Source organism: Aspergillus niger (genome assembly GCF_000002855.4).
Source record: "Aspergillus niger supercontig An11".
Classification (NCBI taxonomy): domain Eukaryota; kingdom Fungi; phylum Ascomycota; class Eurotiomycetes; order Eurotiales; family Aspergillaceae; genus Aspergillus; species Aspergillus niger.
This window is the reverse complement of record NT_166526.1, coordinates 982365-998108: the sequence shown is the minus strand read 5'-3', so window position 1 is coordinate 998108 and position 15744 is coordinate 982365. Positions and strand designations below refer to the sequence as shown.

The 15744-nt window shown below is 47.8% G+C and overlaps 7 protein-coding genes across 7 annotated transcripts; 4 read left to right on the top strand and 3 right to left on the bottom strand.

Moving 5' to 3' along the window:
• Positions 1-102: 102 nt before the first annotated feature.
• An11g04050 (uncharacterized protein) lies at positions 103-1843 on the top strand (the record flags this gene model as incomplete). Its single annotated transcript, XM_059750202.1, has 5 exons — positions 103-278; positions 337-951; positions 1013-1336; positions 1406-1722; positions 1776-1843. The coding sequence occupies 5 exons, from the start codon at positions 103-105 to the stop codon at positions 1841-1843; spliced, it is 1500 nt and encodes a 499-aa protein (XP_059605488.1).
• Positions 1844-3350: 1507 nt separating this feature from the next.
• An11g04040 (uncharacterized protein) lies at positions 3351-4990 on the top strand (the record flags this gene model as incomplete). The annotated part of the gene is made up of 6 exons (XM_001394362.1): positions 3351-3801; positions 3870-4084; positions 4162-4234; positions 4295-4641; positions 4711-4812; positions 4874-4990. 6 exons carry the CDS (start codon positions 3351-3353, stop codon positions 4988-4990), a joined length of 1305 nt encoding a protein of 434 aa, XP_001394399.1.
• A 1359-nt stretch (positions 4991-6349) lies between these two features.
• An11g04030 (uncharacterized protein) lies at positions 6350-7675 on the top strand (the record flags this gene model as incomplete). The annotated part of the gene is made up of 4 exons (XM_001394361.1): positions 6350-6834; positions 6911-6977; positions 7043-7211; positions 7275-7675. 4 exons carry the CDS (start codon positions 6350-6352, stop codon positions 7673-7675), a joined length of 1122 nt encoding a protein of 373 aa, XP_001394398.1.
• A 451-nt stretch (positions 7676-8126) lies between these two features.
• An11g04020 (uncharacterized protein) lies at positions 8127-9143 on the bottom strand (the record flags this gene model as incomplete). Its single annotated transcript, XM_001394360.1, has 1 exon — positions 8127-9143. The coding sequence occupies one exon, from the start codon at positions 9141-9143 to the stop codon at positions 8127-8129; it is 1017 nt and encodes a 338-aa protein (XP_001394397.1).
• Positions 9144-10370: 1227 nt separating this feature from the next.
• On the top strand, positions 10371-11762 carry An11g04010 (uncharacterized protein; the record flags this gene model as incomplete). The annotated part of the gene is made up of 1 exon (XM_059750201.1): positions 10371-11762. The coding sequence occupies one exon, from the start codon at positions 10371-10373 to the stop codon at positions 11760-11762; it is 1392 nt and encodes a 463-aa protein (XP_059605487.1).
• A 920-nt stretch (positions 11763-12682) lies between these two features.
• On the bottom strand, positions 12683-14224 carry An11g04000 (uncharacterized protein; the record flags this gene model as incomplete). The annotated part of the gene is made up of 1 exon (XM_001394358.1): positions 12683-14224. One exon carries the CDS (start codon positions 14222-14224, stop codon positions 12683-12685), a length of 1542 nt encoding a protein of 513 aa, XP_001394395.1.
• Positions 14225-14681: 457 nt separating this feature from the next.
• An11g03990 (uncharacterized protein) lies at positions 14682-15529 on the bottom strand (the record flags this gene model as incomplete). Its single annotated transcript, XM_059750200.1, has 4 exons — positions 14682-14980; positions 15036-15188; positions 15349-15434; positions 15516-15529. 4 exons carry the CDS (start codon positions 15527-15529, stop codon positions 14682-14684), a joined length of 552 nt encoding a protein of 183 aa, XP_059605486.1.
• Between the last annotated feature and the right edge of the window lie 215 nt (positions 15530-15744).

The following is a 15744-nucleotide window of genomic DNA, read 5'->3' as shown; positions in this document are numbered from 1 at the left end:
TGAAAGTCCGCACTGTTCCCGCTCCAGCCCGACAAACTCCGCCGGAGTGGTGACCGCAATTCTGGCTGACTAAACATTCAACACCGGGAAATTCCCGCCACAATGCGGATTCACGTTATCCAATATCCCGCAATCCAACCCTTATTTTTAAAGCAGGATAAACTCGTCAGCATGAATGCTCGCCGTCGGGTGCACCTTGCCGGAAAGGCTTGCGCACGATGTAGATCGCAGAAGAGGCGATGCGACAGGGCTACTCCTCAATGCGGACTATGTCGGAGGTGAGTGCTTGTTTGAAATGGTATTTTGACGCCGTGAAATCACTAACACAGACTCTAGACTTCGTCAAGCCTGTCACTATAAAGGACAGGTGGTATCATCTCCAAGTTCGACACCCTCGTCCCCCCTCGATGCAGAGCTCCACCTTGGAGTGTTGAATTCTGGCCATATCAAAGACGCTATTGCTACGAAACTCACATCAGCCCCGAGCGATATCTTTGCGACATACATCCAATCCATCCATCCTTGGTTCCCTATTATCGCACTAACATTACAGGATCAGCTCCCGAAATCCTGGAACGAAGCTTCCCTGGATTACACGCTCCTCGCCCTTTGTATTAGTTTGCTTTGCACCTCCCCGCCTCCCTCTTCAGGGGACGGGACTCTGTCTGGTCTTCAGTCCACGTACCTACATATCAAGAGCTGGATCGCAGTGATCGAAGGACTCGGTATTACCTCGCTCAAAATCGTCCAAGCAAGGACACTGGTCACCCTATTTGAAGTTGCACATGGCTTCTACCCGGCAGCGTACATCTCTATTGGGACTACTGTCAGAGCTGCCGATGCACTTAAACTTCATGATTACTCACCTCCATCATCTTCACTGCCTACTAACGAAGAGTCAGCGAGGGAGGAGGCCGTACTAGTCGGGTGCGCAATCCGTATTTTGGACAGGTACGGGTCCCAATTCATCCCTCAAACCTATAAGTCCCCTTTCGTCCTGACAACATTATAGATATATAACAGTACAATCTGGACATCGTCCACTTCTCACTTGCTCTACCTTAAAGGGTATTTATGACCCCAACAAAGCCCCCTGGCCCACCGGCATCGACAAAGACACGGGGCATCCTCTCTGGCAACTCTCCCGTCTGTTCGAGGCGTCCACACTTCTTGATAACATTCACAATGCGTTAAAAAACCCCACTTCAGAACGAACATTCAACACAGAAGAAATAAGACTTTTGGTTGAGACATCATATACCCTCCGCACGCTCTTAATCGAAGAGGTTGAAGATGCGGACCAGATATACTCCGGTGGGCTAGGACTTTGTCAGACGTTAGTTGAGCCGCGTTCTTCTTTTACAGATCTCCTTGAAATATTCGCATCGATACTGATGTTGCACAGTGGTATTTTGCTAGCCTACGAGAACGGTACCAAAGTCCAGATTACCGATGCACAAACTCTAACTTGCCAAACACTTGCCACATCATCTATAAACCCCCTTCTCACCACCATAACTGACATGGTCCACCCCTTTGTTAGTGGTGCACAAGTCTTAGACTTGGATCGCTTTCCTCCCTTTATCACATTTCTTGTGTACAAAGCGGCAAGCATAGTGACAGAGAGGATATGGATGGAAACTGACACCAATGAGGCCTTGAGAAAGTTACGAATCCTGAGAGGATTCTTACAAATGGTGAACGCAAGGTGGTTATGTTGCGGTACGTTGACCCAAAAGCGTCTAGGACTGGGTTGGCTAACTGTGCGTAAATAGAGTATTACCTTGGCCTTCTCAATGAGAATACGGCGCCGCGAATATTAAAATCTATTGAGGGCAGGTAACATTTTATTAGCTTAAAATTTCAGGAGATAGGCGCCGAAGCAGATTATGTCTATTTGGATTATAAATAGGCCGAACAAACGATTTAAAAGTCAAATATGAAGTAACTGTAGTCGATGTCCTGATAGCGCTCAGTATACGCTTATATTTCATTGAAGCTATAGAGCCTTGTAGATATGGCGGCGAATTGGCGACGCCAAAAATTAGCAATGCCTTAGAGGAGAATTTATGTTAAGAAGGGAGTTATACAACCAAGGCCGAGGCAAGACGAGGCAGTTACTACTAAGATATACCGCGTGACGTAAAAAAAGTGCGGTGTAAGGTGTAATAATTGGACGAGTATACATTCAAAGATATATCCTTCGCGTCAAAATAAATTGAGCAGAGGGGCATGCCCAAAAAGATAAACAAGCGCTTTTACACAAGCCTGAAGAAGCGTAATTCACAAACTAGAACCCAGTCATCGACAATCTGACAGTTCTCGCGATACAGGGCTTCAGTGATGAAGAATAATAGCCAAAGCGGCCGCAATCAAGATGATAGGTGCAGGCTTATAACTGGGACGTGAATACTCGTGGAGGGTCTACAGAGGTCGATTGCGATAATTTCTCTAATAGCAGCCTTGGGATTGACTGTGCTCAAACTACGGCCCGCTCGCTGTAGATTTCTGGCTGGATCACATGAAACTTCGCGAGAATCCCCACTATGATGAACCTTTGTAATTGAGTTGGCATTACTGGTCGCTCTGCAGGGGTTCAAAGTTCACCATAAGGGGTCGAATGTAAATGGATGGCCCCTAACGTCCACCCTACCGAAAGAGCTCGTTCCGAGGTCCGGCATGGACGGCAAACAAGGGTCCAGCGCGGCACGGGCAGCCTTACCCGTGGACTTCTTACAAGGATCTAACCCAACTAATTGGTGGAGAATTATCCAAAGCTCAAGCTGCATGCCGTGTATGCTCTTCTTGGCTCGTGATGTGGAAGATTCCGACAAGAAAATCTGGCATGTATAAGGATCCTCCAGGCTAAATGGGGAATGCACTTAATGTGTTATTGTCATAAGGAATTTAGTCAGCAAGTGATTGAAACAGAGCTATCCTAAGCGCTTCTTCATGTATGAGAAAAGCCATTCGTTTTCGATTACCACGTGCTGGCCGCTACTTCAGGCACGTTGGCATCGAAAACATTCCTTGACAGGTACTACAACGCACGATTGATGCCATGTAAATTCTATACGCTCGGAAGGAAACAGCTTGCCGTCCGCATGCTGTTTGCCAAGAGAGGTCCTGCCACTTGACATATGCTTAGTCCGGCTATATTTCTCCATATTCATAGCCCACGATTTAGCCTGTTATCTGCAGTCTCGGAGCAGCCAATATCCACGGGTGGGTAGTTACACGGCTGAGGTGTCACGACACGACAGTCAAATTCTACTTTACCCTCAAATGCTACTCCTTGTGCCTCGTTAATACCTTGGTTCCTAAAAGCAACAATTCCAAGCCAATTCATCATGAAGCTCCCCATCCTAGTGACTCTATTTATTACTCTGCCCGCGCTTTGCGTGTCTAGCAAAACTCCTTCCGCGCCTACGATCTCTGCATATCCGAAATCTCCAGGGAACTTCAAGCCCGCCTCTGGACGCCAGAACAGCACAAGCAATGTCTGTGAGGTCAAGCCGAACCAAACAGATGCTGCCCCTGGTATTCTTGCCGCAGCCCACACTTGCAACAATGGGGGCACCGTTTTCCTACCACCGGGTGACTTTGTCGTCGCAACCGCACTGGATCTCACATTTCTAAACAACATCGATTTTGCCATCTGGGGCAACATCACTTTCAAAAAGGATATCGATCTCTGGACAACCCAGGCATTTCAATACACATTCCAGACTGCGAGTCTTTTCTGGCGATTCGGAGGCAATAACGTGAACATCTACGGCGATGGGAAGGGGGTGATTGATGGTGAATATTTTTTTTCTTGGTGCTGGATTTGCTAGGGAAAGATTAATGACCTTGATGTTCTAATATAGGAGCTGGTCAATACTGGTGGAGTGCGATGGCTGAGGATTCCAGTGTCATGCGTCCTTGCCTCCTGGGCACAGACGGACTGCATCATGCCACCATTTCTGGGCTCACGATGCTCAACTCCCCAAATTGGTTCAACCTGATTGCAAACTCCACGGACATCCTCATCAGTAATATGACAATGTTGGTGGAGAGTGAGATATCGGATGCTCCAGCCAAGGTGCGACTTATAATATCACCCCTGTTTCCATCTGCTATAGCCTACTGCTACCTGAACCTGACTTGTACTGTGACTAGAACACAGATGGCTGGGACATCTACCGCAGCTCGAATATCGTGATCCAAGACTCAAGAATTGTCAACACGGACGGTAAGCCATGGCATTCCGTAACTGTATTCTCTGAAACGTCACTCATGGTCTCCGCCTTAGACTGTGTATCGTTCAAACCAAACTCCACCCAGATTGTCATCCAAAATCTCGACTGCACTGGTTCCCACGGTATTTCTGTCGGCAGCTTGGGTCAATACCAAGGGGAAACGGATATCGTCGAAGATCTGTACATCTATAACATCTCCATGACAGATGCATCAGATGTGGCCCGAATCAAGGTCTGGCCTGGTGTTCCTGCTGATACGTCAGGATCAACCAGCGGTGGAGGACTAGGCCGCGTCCGCAACGTTACCTATGAACACATGCAAAGCGAGAATAACGATCACATCATTTCGGTCTCGCAGTGCTATGAGTCGAAGAACCAAACGATGTGCGATTCATATCCTGTACGTACTTACAAGCTCCTGATAGGCAAAAGATTCAATAGCAGCAAAAAACTGATCAGTCTTTCAAAGTCAAAACTCGTGATTGAGGATGTACTTTTCAAGGACTTTAAGGGAACGACATCTAAGAAGTACGATCCTGAGATTGGAGAGTTGACATGTAGTAGTCCGGATGTAGGTTTCTTTGCTGCAACTTTGCATTGCAGATTGACCCACGGCCACTAACAGCTGCTAGGTCTGCCATAATATCACTGTCCAAGACATCAATGTGACTCCACCCAGTGGTGACTCTCCCACTTTCACCTGCAACAATATGGGGAATTCGAATTTGGAGGACATTACGTGTGCCTGACTTCGGGGTACCTCTGTCTTTCACAGTAGCCAGGCACTATCCCTGATCCTGTGCCGCCTACGTGGCCTTACCTATCCCCCCTTTGGGTCTTTCTCTATTTGGGATCTTGATAGTAACACATCTGGCCCCACATGTTGATACCTTGAGATCTTTCCCCATGGCATCGTGTAATCTAGGATACTCGAAGGAACAAAGCAGAAACTGGAAGCTGCATAGACTTTGTCTCACAGATCGCAGCTCTGTTGTTTAGAAACCCAGTCTGTCACCGGTTCGCCAGATTGAGCGTAAAACATGTGACGGGCACCTAAAAGCTGACAGCCTCGGCCTGAGCTCGTAGAGTACCCTCTTCTAGGTCTCTGTGGGTTAACTGCAAGCAAAGGATCAAGATCGTCGGAGAATTTCGAGCGTTTGCATGCAATTATTCCGACGGGGTTCCGAGTATTTCCCGCGGTGTATGTTAGTATGGTTAGTATGGATGGATTTGGTAGTAGGGTTGACCTGAAACATTGAGACATCTGATTAGTAGTATGTTATAGATTTGGATATACATTATTGCAATGACATGTGATCATATGAACTTTCTGAAATGATGGAGATATAAGCACAGTCGTGAATACGGGCGTGGCCTGTTCGTTCTCAGCCCTGACAGGTGACATCCCGTTCCGCTGTTCAGTGGAAAGCCGCGTGGCTGTCTCGGGGGAGTGGGTCAGGGTCCCCCAGAAATTTACTTTTTTAAGTTAGTTCTTCCAGTTTCAGGGTCCTCCAGACCCACCACGGACCAGCTGATTATGGCATAACCGTCTACCAAACTGGCCAGCAAATTTCTGCATAAGAAACCACTGTCATGAAGATATTTTGGTGTCTTATAGAATGCAGCTTAGTGTAGCTCGGTAAGTGAGCGCACAACAGACCGATATGGCTCAATAAGTCCGTAAAATACCTCTAACTGTCCGAAAGATCAGACCCACAAAGTGCTGCGAAGGCCCATGATCCTTCCAAGAATCTTAAAAAAGACCACTATAGTGGACCGCAATACGTAGAGCTAGGAGTTCGGTTCAAGAATTGCGCGATGTGCACAACATATATCTGAAACCACTGTCACTGCAGACCTTTCCTACTTGTGCATCCGGTTCGCATTGCAGTGGGGCAGGGCAGTTCTTGGCCGAAGGAACTATGATCACTTTGTAACAATGGTGGGCCCTGTAGCTACCAGTGCTCTATTCTTCGGCAAAATTCAATCCTTTGCTTCTATATGTCACTAGGTGAACTTGAATACATATAAAGATAAAGGGTTGGAGCTCTGGACGGTACCTCTGTCTGTCAACCCAATCTATACTTTTTCCAAAACCCTTATCCATTATGAAGGTCCCCTTCCTCCAACTTCTCTGCCTAAATGCCGCCTTGGCTAGCGCCAATGTTGTTAAAGGCGCGGCCCAGGGTTTCGCAGCCGGCGTGACAGGCGGCGGCGATATAACTCCCAGCTACCCCAAAACCAACGAGGAGCTTGTCTCCCTGCTCGAGAGCGACGAACCCCAAGTCGTCGTACTCACCAAGACCTTTGAGTTCATCGGAACCGAGGGAACCACGACCGAGAATGGATGCGCACCCTGGGGTACTGGGAAGTCCTGCCAGCTGGCCATCAACTCCAATGGATGGTGTGGTAAAAATCCCGTCGTAACCATCACGTATGATAACGCCGCCAAGAATGGCATTCATATCAAGTCCAACAAGACTCTTGTTGGTGAGGGAGACAAGGGCGTGCTCAGCGGAAAGGGTCTCTACTTTGAGGGTGGTGTTTCCAATATCATCGTGCAGAACATTAAGATTACGAACCTCAACCCTGGGTATGTATCATCCCAGTAACTAGGAGTTCTCGAATGCTTTGGGAGACACCATATGTTCTAACGTTTTTCACTACAGTTTTGTCTGGGGTGGCGACGCGTTTACTTTCTTTGGCGCTGATCTGATCTGGATCGACCACTGCGAGGTAAGACAGAAATCTCCATCATCTGATAATCATAATTGAGTTTCTCACATTGACTTATGGATTAGACCTCCCTCACCGGACGCCAACACTACGTGACCGGCTTCCACCCCAACACCCGCATGACTTGGTCCAACAACTTCCTTAACGGCGTAACCACCCACTCCGCAGGCTGCGATGATCACCACTATTGGACAATGGAGCTAGTTGGCCCTGGGGACCAAATTACCTTCCAGAGTACGTGTCCCATGAAAACCTAAACGAAGCATCTATTCGACTAACATACGTGTTCACTCACAGACAACTACGTCTACCACACCACCGGCCGTGGACCCGCTCTCTCCGGCACGACCCTCTTCCACGCAGTCAACAGCGTCTGGTCCTCCATCCCTGGACACGCCATCGAGGGCGGTGACAAGGGCCGCGGTCTCTTCGAGGGATGCTTCTTCGAAGATGTTGTCGAGATTGCCCCCGCCAAGCCCGAGAACCAACTCTTCAGCGCCAGCGAAGCCAACGCCGCATCTTGCAAGTCCGCCTTGGGCCGCGCTTGCCAGGCCAATAGCTATAGCAAATCTGGTGCTTTTGGCAGCTCTGAAACTGGCTTTTTCAAGGACTTTGCCGGACTGACTATTGCACCGGCCGGCTCTGCGACGGATGCTCTCGCTTATGTTCCTAAGAATTGTGGTATTGGGCGTCTTTGAAGCTGTGATGCTTAAAATTGGACGTGTTCCAGTATGTATCAAGCAGGAGGGTGGATTGTAAGTTACTTAAGTTTGATTAATGTATCTAATATATCTGGATTCTGCGCGCAACCAATATTCTCCTCGTTTCTGCAGTATCCTTCATTAAACATACTTCACGTACCTCAACAGACTATGATTCGTTTTAACATAGCATACGACACTTCATATCTAGCTCTAAGGCTCGGAATTTCCTTCACGTGAAGCAGCCAAACTGGTTAGATCCAACTTGAGAATTATCTCCCTCTCTGCTCCAACTACCCACATCAGTAGCCAATAATCACGACCACAAACAATATGAACCTTTCTTTCGATGAAAATACACGCCACGGAAAGAGAAAAAAACCAAAGCAACAGCCTTAAGTATGGTAGCGATTGCTAGGCACCGTACGTTTGACAAAAGTGAAAGTAATTAGTCTAGCCAGGATCTAACAATGTCTTGAATTGCATCCCACAGCCAACCATCATGTAGCTTGGCCAGGTGGTCAAATCCATGCTCTCCATCCCGCACGACAAGCCGAAAGTTGAGGCTAGGGTCAACCTGGGCAAGTTTTCTTTGTAACATGTAGCTCTCTTCAACAGGGGCCACACTGTCATCCCGTCCATGGAGTATCAAGACTCCACCACGTGGAAACTGTGCCCCAGCATCGAGTCTTCCAAGAAGATAGGGACTATTGGGAGCTGCTGGGAAAAGTTGGCCTAGCTGACCATGCTGGCATGCCGCAAACATTAAGCGGAATCGATCGGCGTCAGCGGCGGCTGATACAATCAAAGGTTTCTGCGTAGCTGCCTCCTGTCTCCTAATACTGTCTAAGTGTAATCTCAGAGTATCCGGTGGATAAGCCGGGAGGTTGAGTACAGGTCGCTCCTGGCCATTGTTGAAGTAGGATGCTTTCGGGTTGACCATAGGATAAACGGCATTGACTGCTCGAATCTCGTTTGGGTGACTTAAACCCATATGCAAACTGAGATAGCCGCCAGCACTGTCACCGATTGTCATTATCCGGCTCAGATCGGCCTTCACGGTACCATTTGTTTCTCGCTGCAGTAGGGTGGGAAGCGATTGATGCATCCATTGCCAGTGGTCTTCCACGTCCTCAAGTACATCCAGCACAGAAGACTCCGGCAACAGTCGGTAATTTGGAGAAACGATGATGGCCGAGTATTCCTGCGCTAGTTCGAGATACCACGGGCTGAAAAATGGAGGAAAGAGACTGTGTCCCGCAATAAGGCCGCCACCATGATAGCGAAGTAGGACTGGTCGGGGGACAGAGAGTAACTGCTGCTGCTGCGTTGGCTCGTTCAAGCTCTTGGGATAGAGCACGTCCACGGTGATATTATGGTCGCTAACTGTCTTATAGCCGACGGAGATGATGGAGAATGCGTCGAACCGTGATAAGTCGGTCGCACCCAAGCTCAAAGCATCCATCTTGACAGTAATTTTGATAGTCAGAGGTCTTCTTCCTCGTGATTTCAAAGGCGGCGCGTGACGAGTGAGAAGCCTACTCGTAGGTGTATTCAACTATCAGGGTATCATCACTTCATGTACGTCGGGGGTGGCATAAGCTAGCCAAAACCGTCTCTAACGTGCCCGTTCAAGCTCGCATTATTGACAGAAGAGGAAAGTCAAGTGGATCCAAGGGGCTGCTAATATGCACTCTCTACATTGAAAATTTGTGGGCAACCATTATGTTGCAGCTACCCCCTGGCGCGGAGCAATGAAGAACTCCCACAGAATAAACTTAAGCCAAGTACCCCGTAGTTACTATCTAAGGTTTCACTAGGTTAGGTGGCCCGCAATGTAAGGTTTATCGTAGGATACTGGGAGTCAAAGAGAGTTCTAGACATCATAGAGTATCTACGCAGTGTTTACTTTTCTCATCAAGTCTCGAGATTGGTGGAGTCAAGCACGCCAATTGAAAATGCTAATCGGATGATTGGGATGGACCCTCGCAATCTGTCCAAAAAAGGGAAAAACCATAGTGGGGAGGTCTTGCTGTTTCCATGGACACGGCCACTGGTTACCCGCGTTGGTGGCCAAATGTTGAATTCACACCTTGATAATTGGTTTCTCATCTATTTTCTAAACGGATGGCGATATCATTTTTCCGCCCTTCTCATTGGACAACAAACGCCCCCCATTAAGTATAACAAAGAATGAGTCATCTCATACCGAGCGTCTCGGTATACACTCAGGGCACTACCAAAATTATCTCAAGCTATACAACTATGCGACGAAAAAGTAATCACTGGTCTGCGTCCGGCCGCAGACAGAAAAAGAGGTCCCACTCCTGGCACAAGCTTGCACCTGAGTAAGGATACTTTGTGCTGTTCTCTCAGGCGATGATGACTTTTTCGGCCGCTCCGTAGTCGACCAGGGCAATCTCATCGACATGCGCGCGATATAGACACGGTCAGTGCCGGGGCGGAGTGATTGCAGCCGCGTCGTTCATAGCAAAAAAGTTTCAATGTGGAATCGGATATGGTACATAAATCTGAAGCGATTTGATGTTGTTTTTGCGGACGATATTAGTAATCCCGTGGTGTTGCGGCAACCCTCGTGGCGATCCTTCAGATTCTACCCGATAAGTCGCCTCCAATGCCACCACGAGACGCGTAGAACAACTCAGGAAGCCAACAGTCTATCTGACCAGATATGGACTTCCAACGGTTACGTTTCAAACAAGTGATGGTCAGCGGATCTTCAAATCCGACCACGCAGCAGGAGTACAAGACTTCACCGAACCGAGCGCGAAACAAAAGCAAACTGGGCTGCCGAGAATGCAAGACAAAGCGGGTTAAATGCGATGAGGCCTATCCAACGTGCAAGCGGTGCCAGCGTCGAGGCCTTGTCTGTTCGTCGGCACCGCGGCCAACACAGTGGCAAGTTGAAGCACCGTGGCTCTCGTTGCAGCCTAAAACACATGTCAATCGACGTCTACTACAGTATTACCTGGAGAAAGTCAGCCAAGCGTTCGTTATAGATCCTGAGAACAATCCATTCTCTTTTCCTATATTGAAAGACATTGCCCAATCTCCGGCACTTCTCCATGCTATCCAGTCAATCAGTGCCAGCCATGAACAGTACTTCCCGGTCCAAGCCCCCATTCTGGCCCTTGAGGAACGTGGCAAAGCCATAGCTTGCCTTCGAAGAGAGATAGATCAAGTCCAACGTGCTCATTACACGCACTTTCTGACAATTATGCTGTTGTCTCTTATGCAAGTTGCTGGTCCTGACCCGAAGGACTACGGCAAACAGCACTTATTCGGTGCCTGTGCCTTGATCAACAGTATGCTCCAAGACACATCTGTGTCGACGACTAACGACCCTGTGGTTCGACTCTGCCTGGGAGTCTATCTTTACTGGGACATGGGCAGTTCGTTCTTAGTAAAGCCCGGTGAACTACAGGGTGTCAACTCATTCCACATATCTCTCGCGGTGCGCAGGATGGGTGACTGGCACCACCCAATGTATGGAACATGTAGCCGTCTACTACTTACCATAGCGAATGTCGGACGATATTGCCGGCAGGTACATGATATGCCGCAGAGACGAAACTTCGCCCAAGAAGATATGCTGGAGGCGGAGCTTAGTAACTGGACGACGAACTCCAATAACCCCGACCTGGTCCACTTATATGAAGCGTTCCGCAACCACGGTCTTGTTCTCCTTTATCAATCTCGTGCACATGCACAGAGGAGTCTTTCTACGGATACGAATTCGACCAAAGCACAAGAGTCATTGATCCTACGGTACGCCGAAGAAACAGTCCGTCATCTGATGCTAATCCCTTCGTCCTCGTACTATCTCAATTTTCAATCCCTCGCTCTTCTATCAGCCGGGTCCGAATTGACCGAGTCGCATCACCTCCTGCGCGATAAAGTGCGTGACAGACTGCGCGCCATCTACTCTTTGAATCGCATACCCGCAAATTTAATGGCTCTTCAACTTGTTGAAGAACTTTGGGATGCCCGAGACAGTGCTAATTCCACTTCCTTCTGGCTATCGCACATGCTGCAGAAGGATTGGCTGTTGCTTCTAGTATAAGGCTCTAGATGCCCCGCACTCCAGTTTTGAATTACAAGAACAGTTCCATGCTTTCCGGAAACAACTTGAAATTTTTCCGACATCCCGAGACCCGTTAAAAACCATGGGCAAAGATAGCGACAGCCGCCAGCCACATGACTCTACCGCGCCAATTAGCACTCAACATCCAACCCGAATAAACGACGATGAGAATAAGTGGCGGCTTTCGAACATAACAACCCACAGACATTGGCAACGCCAAGGTCTCATCAGCACTATTGAGCGCTGACATCACCATGCCGCTTAGGCATAAGGCGTCAGCATAACCGAAACGGTTTGACCCGGTTCAGAGACGCACTCGATCGGCCGAAATGGCACATAGCAACACAGCGTGGCTAAGAAAACTAGTAATATAAATCAAGCTAACAAGCCCCGGTTTTATGTGTGGAACTGTGACGTTCCAATCTCGGGGTCATCAAGGGAACATCAACACTGCAGCCAGCGGTCGGTGTTGAGGATCGGCTGCTACGGCAAGGACAGGAAACCCCATGGATTTAATCTTGAAACCAATACGGCAGGGTTGTACCTCACTGATAAGAAGCTGGCCGACCAAGTGCGGTTTGCTTGAGTCATGTTCTTGACGTATGGACCTTCAGTCTGCCGTACTAATTATGTATTTAAGCAAGGTGTGAATAGTATAACTTATCGCTTATGCTTCTTCACCCTATTTCAAGCGGAATATATACTCATAAGGCTGATCACAGGACGAACAGTCCACTGTTATCTGCATTCATTACATTAGCGTGTGAACGGTAACTCGAAATACCAATTGCAAAACACATAATGTCAAGGTCAGCAATATTCGGGAAGTTCCTGCTTGGATCCCGACAACTTGATCCTTTACACAACGTAGGCATTCAAGCAGCAGCAACCTTTGGCAGTCACCCATAACTTAGGTCTGGATCTCGTTTGAACAGAAAATCAGTATCTTCCAGAAACTTCCGTCCTTCGAGAGCATGCGGAAGAAACCCCTGGGTAGATGGCAGCCTTTTCTGACTTTGTTGGGAGTCGGTAGTCACGACCAGGTCAGCCTCTCTCAGAAGCTCGGGTCTACGATCCAAGATGTGAAAAGGAATTGGAAGATCGCCCATCCCAGGCTCCTTCACTGCAGCAAGGGCATTATTAAGCCCGCGATAAGATCGAGTGCTCTTCTTCGACAAACACATTGTTATCACCAGTTGAGCCAAAGCAGACTGTGCGTCATTGATCCCTAGCTTCTCAATCATCAAGTAGATGGAGGTTGCATATGTTTGCAACACATTATTCGCCAGCCCGATGTCCTCCGACGTCGCCACGATAAGCCGGCGAGCGATGAACAAAGGATTCTCGCCTGACTGGAGCATTCGTACAAGGTAATATAGCGCAGCATCGGGATCACTGCCTCGAATTGACTTGTGGAGTGCTGAAATGGTGTCATAGTGCTGGTCGCCCGAACGGTCGTAGAGTAAGCTCTTGGTTAATGAATACTTCAGCTTCTCCTTGGTCATATTTGGTCGTCTGCAGAGATCGGTAGCTATCTCCAGAACGTTCAGTGCGGTTCTACTGTCCCCATCAGCGAATCCAGCTATGTATTGAAGGAATTCATCATCCAGAAGTGGGGATGACTTTAGGTGGGTTTGTGATATCAATGAACGACGAAGGATAGTGGCCAAATCAGTGGTAGTTGGCTTTGCGACAGTGAAGACCCTGCATTTGTAGACAAGTGTATGGTGAATATTCAATGATGGGTTCTCTGTCGTCGCACCGATGAGAGTGATTTTATTCCTTCGCATAGCATCGAGAAAAATATCTTGTTGTGGACGCGTGAGTCGATGTATCTCATCACAGAATATGATGGATTTATTCCGACCATCGTGTGTAGCCTTGGTGACGATGTCTCTGTACTCTGTCGTTATTGTAGTCAAGCTACTAATCTCGTAGACCTTTCTCCTCATCATTGGCCCGATGATTCTGGCAATTGTAGTTTTACCACTTCCTGGGGGCCCCCATAAAATCAGGTTCGGAAGCTCATCTTGTTCAATCAACCGCCTGAGTGTACCATTTGGCCCGATCAAGGATTTCTGACCGACGATATCATCAAAGCATCGTGGCCGAACTTGCTCAGCTAGAGGTGCATGCCGAAGATGTAATTGCTCCGTTGCTAATCCCGCATGTGCCTTCTTGCGTGTGGTATTGGAATCCGGTTGAGAGACCGCTCTCTTTGAGCTTCCGGTAACACTAGCGGATGGTCCTGTTGACTTGCGATTCTCTTTCGACTGACGTTGTTCCGTTGGTTGTAGATAGTTGCAGTCATTTTCGCTTAGGGTAGATGATATCGTACTTTGTAGGTGGGTAATTGCAATGAATTTTTGACAGCCAGAATCGAGGTGTTCGTTGATTTCTGAAAGAAGGACGTGTTTCTGGCATATGGGACATCTGATCATGGTTGAGATGGGATTAGCAGACTCCGTCAGGCATTGGATCGTATCGAATAAAAGAGGACTATTTCATTTGTATGGCTTATGGTGCTACACTGGGGTTCTTGGAAAATGGCTTGTCGGGTAACTTGGCATCTTTATCCTTCTGTGTTGCTTTGCTCCTCAAAGACCATAGAAGATCTCTGTCACCAACCATAGGGGGCCTGGATCCATGTAGTGAAAGTTAAAATCTCGCGTTTTGATCTAAAATGGTAATTCGGCGGACCCGATGTGGGCTAAAAGCCATAAATCTCATTAGGCAAAGGTCCTCCGCTGGGTGGAGCGAGTGGGTCGCTTATTTCGTTATATAAAGTACGCAGCCTCGAGCATGGTTCAAGTTGGTAAAGGGTGTTGTATGTGCTGCTCAATAGACAAAATAAAAACGGTACATTTGTGACTGAAAGACTGCGTAAAATTGGCCGATTCAACGAGTCAGGAAACCGTGAACACCTCGATTCAAAATCCTTAAAGCGGCAGATTCATGCCTTTTTCCCCAGCTCTCGTTTGATTCAACTGTCACCGGCTTGACATTTGGAAAGTCCATGTTTTGTAAGCCGTCTACGCGTGCATCCATGATTTTAACAAGCACCGTAGGACCAATCTCGGCCGTTGCTTCTCGAAGCTCCTCTCCGAAATTGTACGAGCCCTCTGGCTGCTCAAACACAATGACCTCTTTCGTCGCCAATCGGTTGATAGGCTCATATGTAGCCTCCCACTTCTGGCCTGTAAATAGCATGTATAGCATCACCAACTGAGTAGTATTTGGATGCTTCATTACACATCGGTCTCTCCGCCATATCAACCATTTCATTGAATGTAATCTGATCACCGGCGAAGGCACTTATTTTCCGGCCCCTTGTTGTCCTCGTCCAGCAACGCAGCGACGAACTTCGCCAAGTCACATAAGTGTAAAAACGTAAATCGCGCATTTCTGTCCCCCGGTATCCTCGCTCATCGATTCTCCATTACAATGACTTGGAATGGTGAAATTTCAACAAAACTTGAAGGAAGCTCAAAAGGCATAAAACCCTAAAACAGAAGGTGTGATGGGTGTCTCACAATTAGCTTGCCCTGATTTTACGCGAACATACGGAGTATAAAAGTGATTGGGTGGCCAGGTGGCACGATAGCAATCACCTCAGATGATACTTCTATGGGCATTTGATAAGAGGTCCCTCTAATTTAGATCTAGTATACACTGCCTAGTAGGAGACACAACTACAATAACCACGATACATTTCACTTGCTAAAGTCTTACATGTACTTCAACATGTCTAAGCCTGATGAAGTAAAGAAGGGCTCTGCTGTGAACCGCCACCAAATAACATCTTGCAATGCTTTGGGGGGGCTTCGAAACAAAGATAAGCCTTGTTGCAGCTCATCTATTATGAAGAAAAAGAAACACCAAATGGGTAGACAAGGCTACGCGCGAGATATGTGTTATCCCTGTAGTATTATTGGTTGATCCACTTGTGATTTTGTGGGAA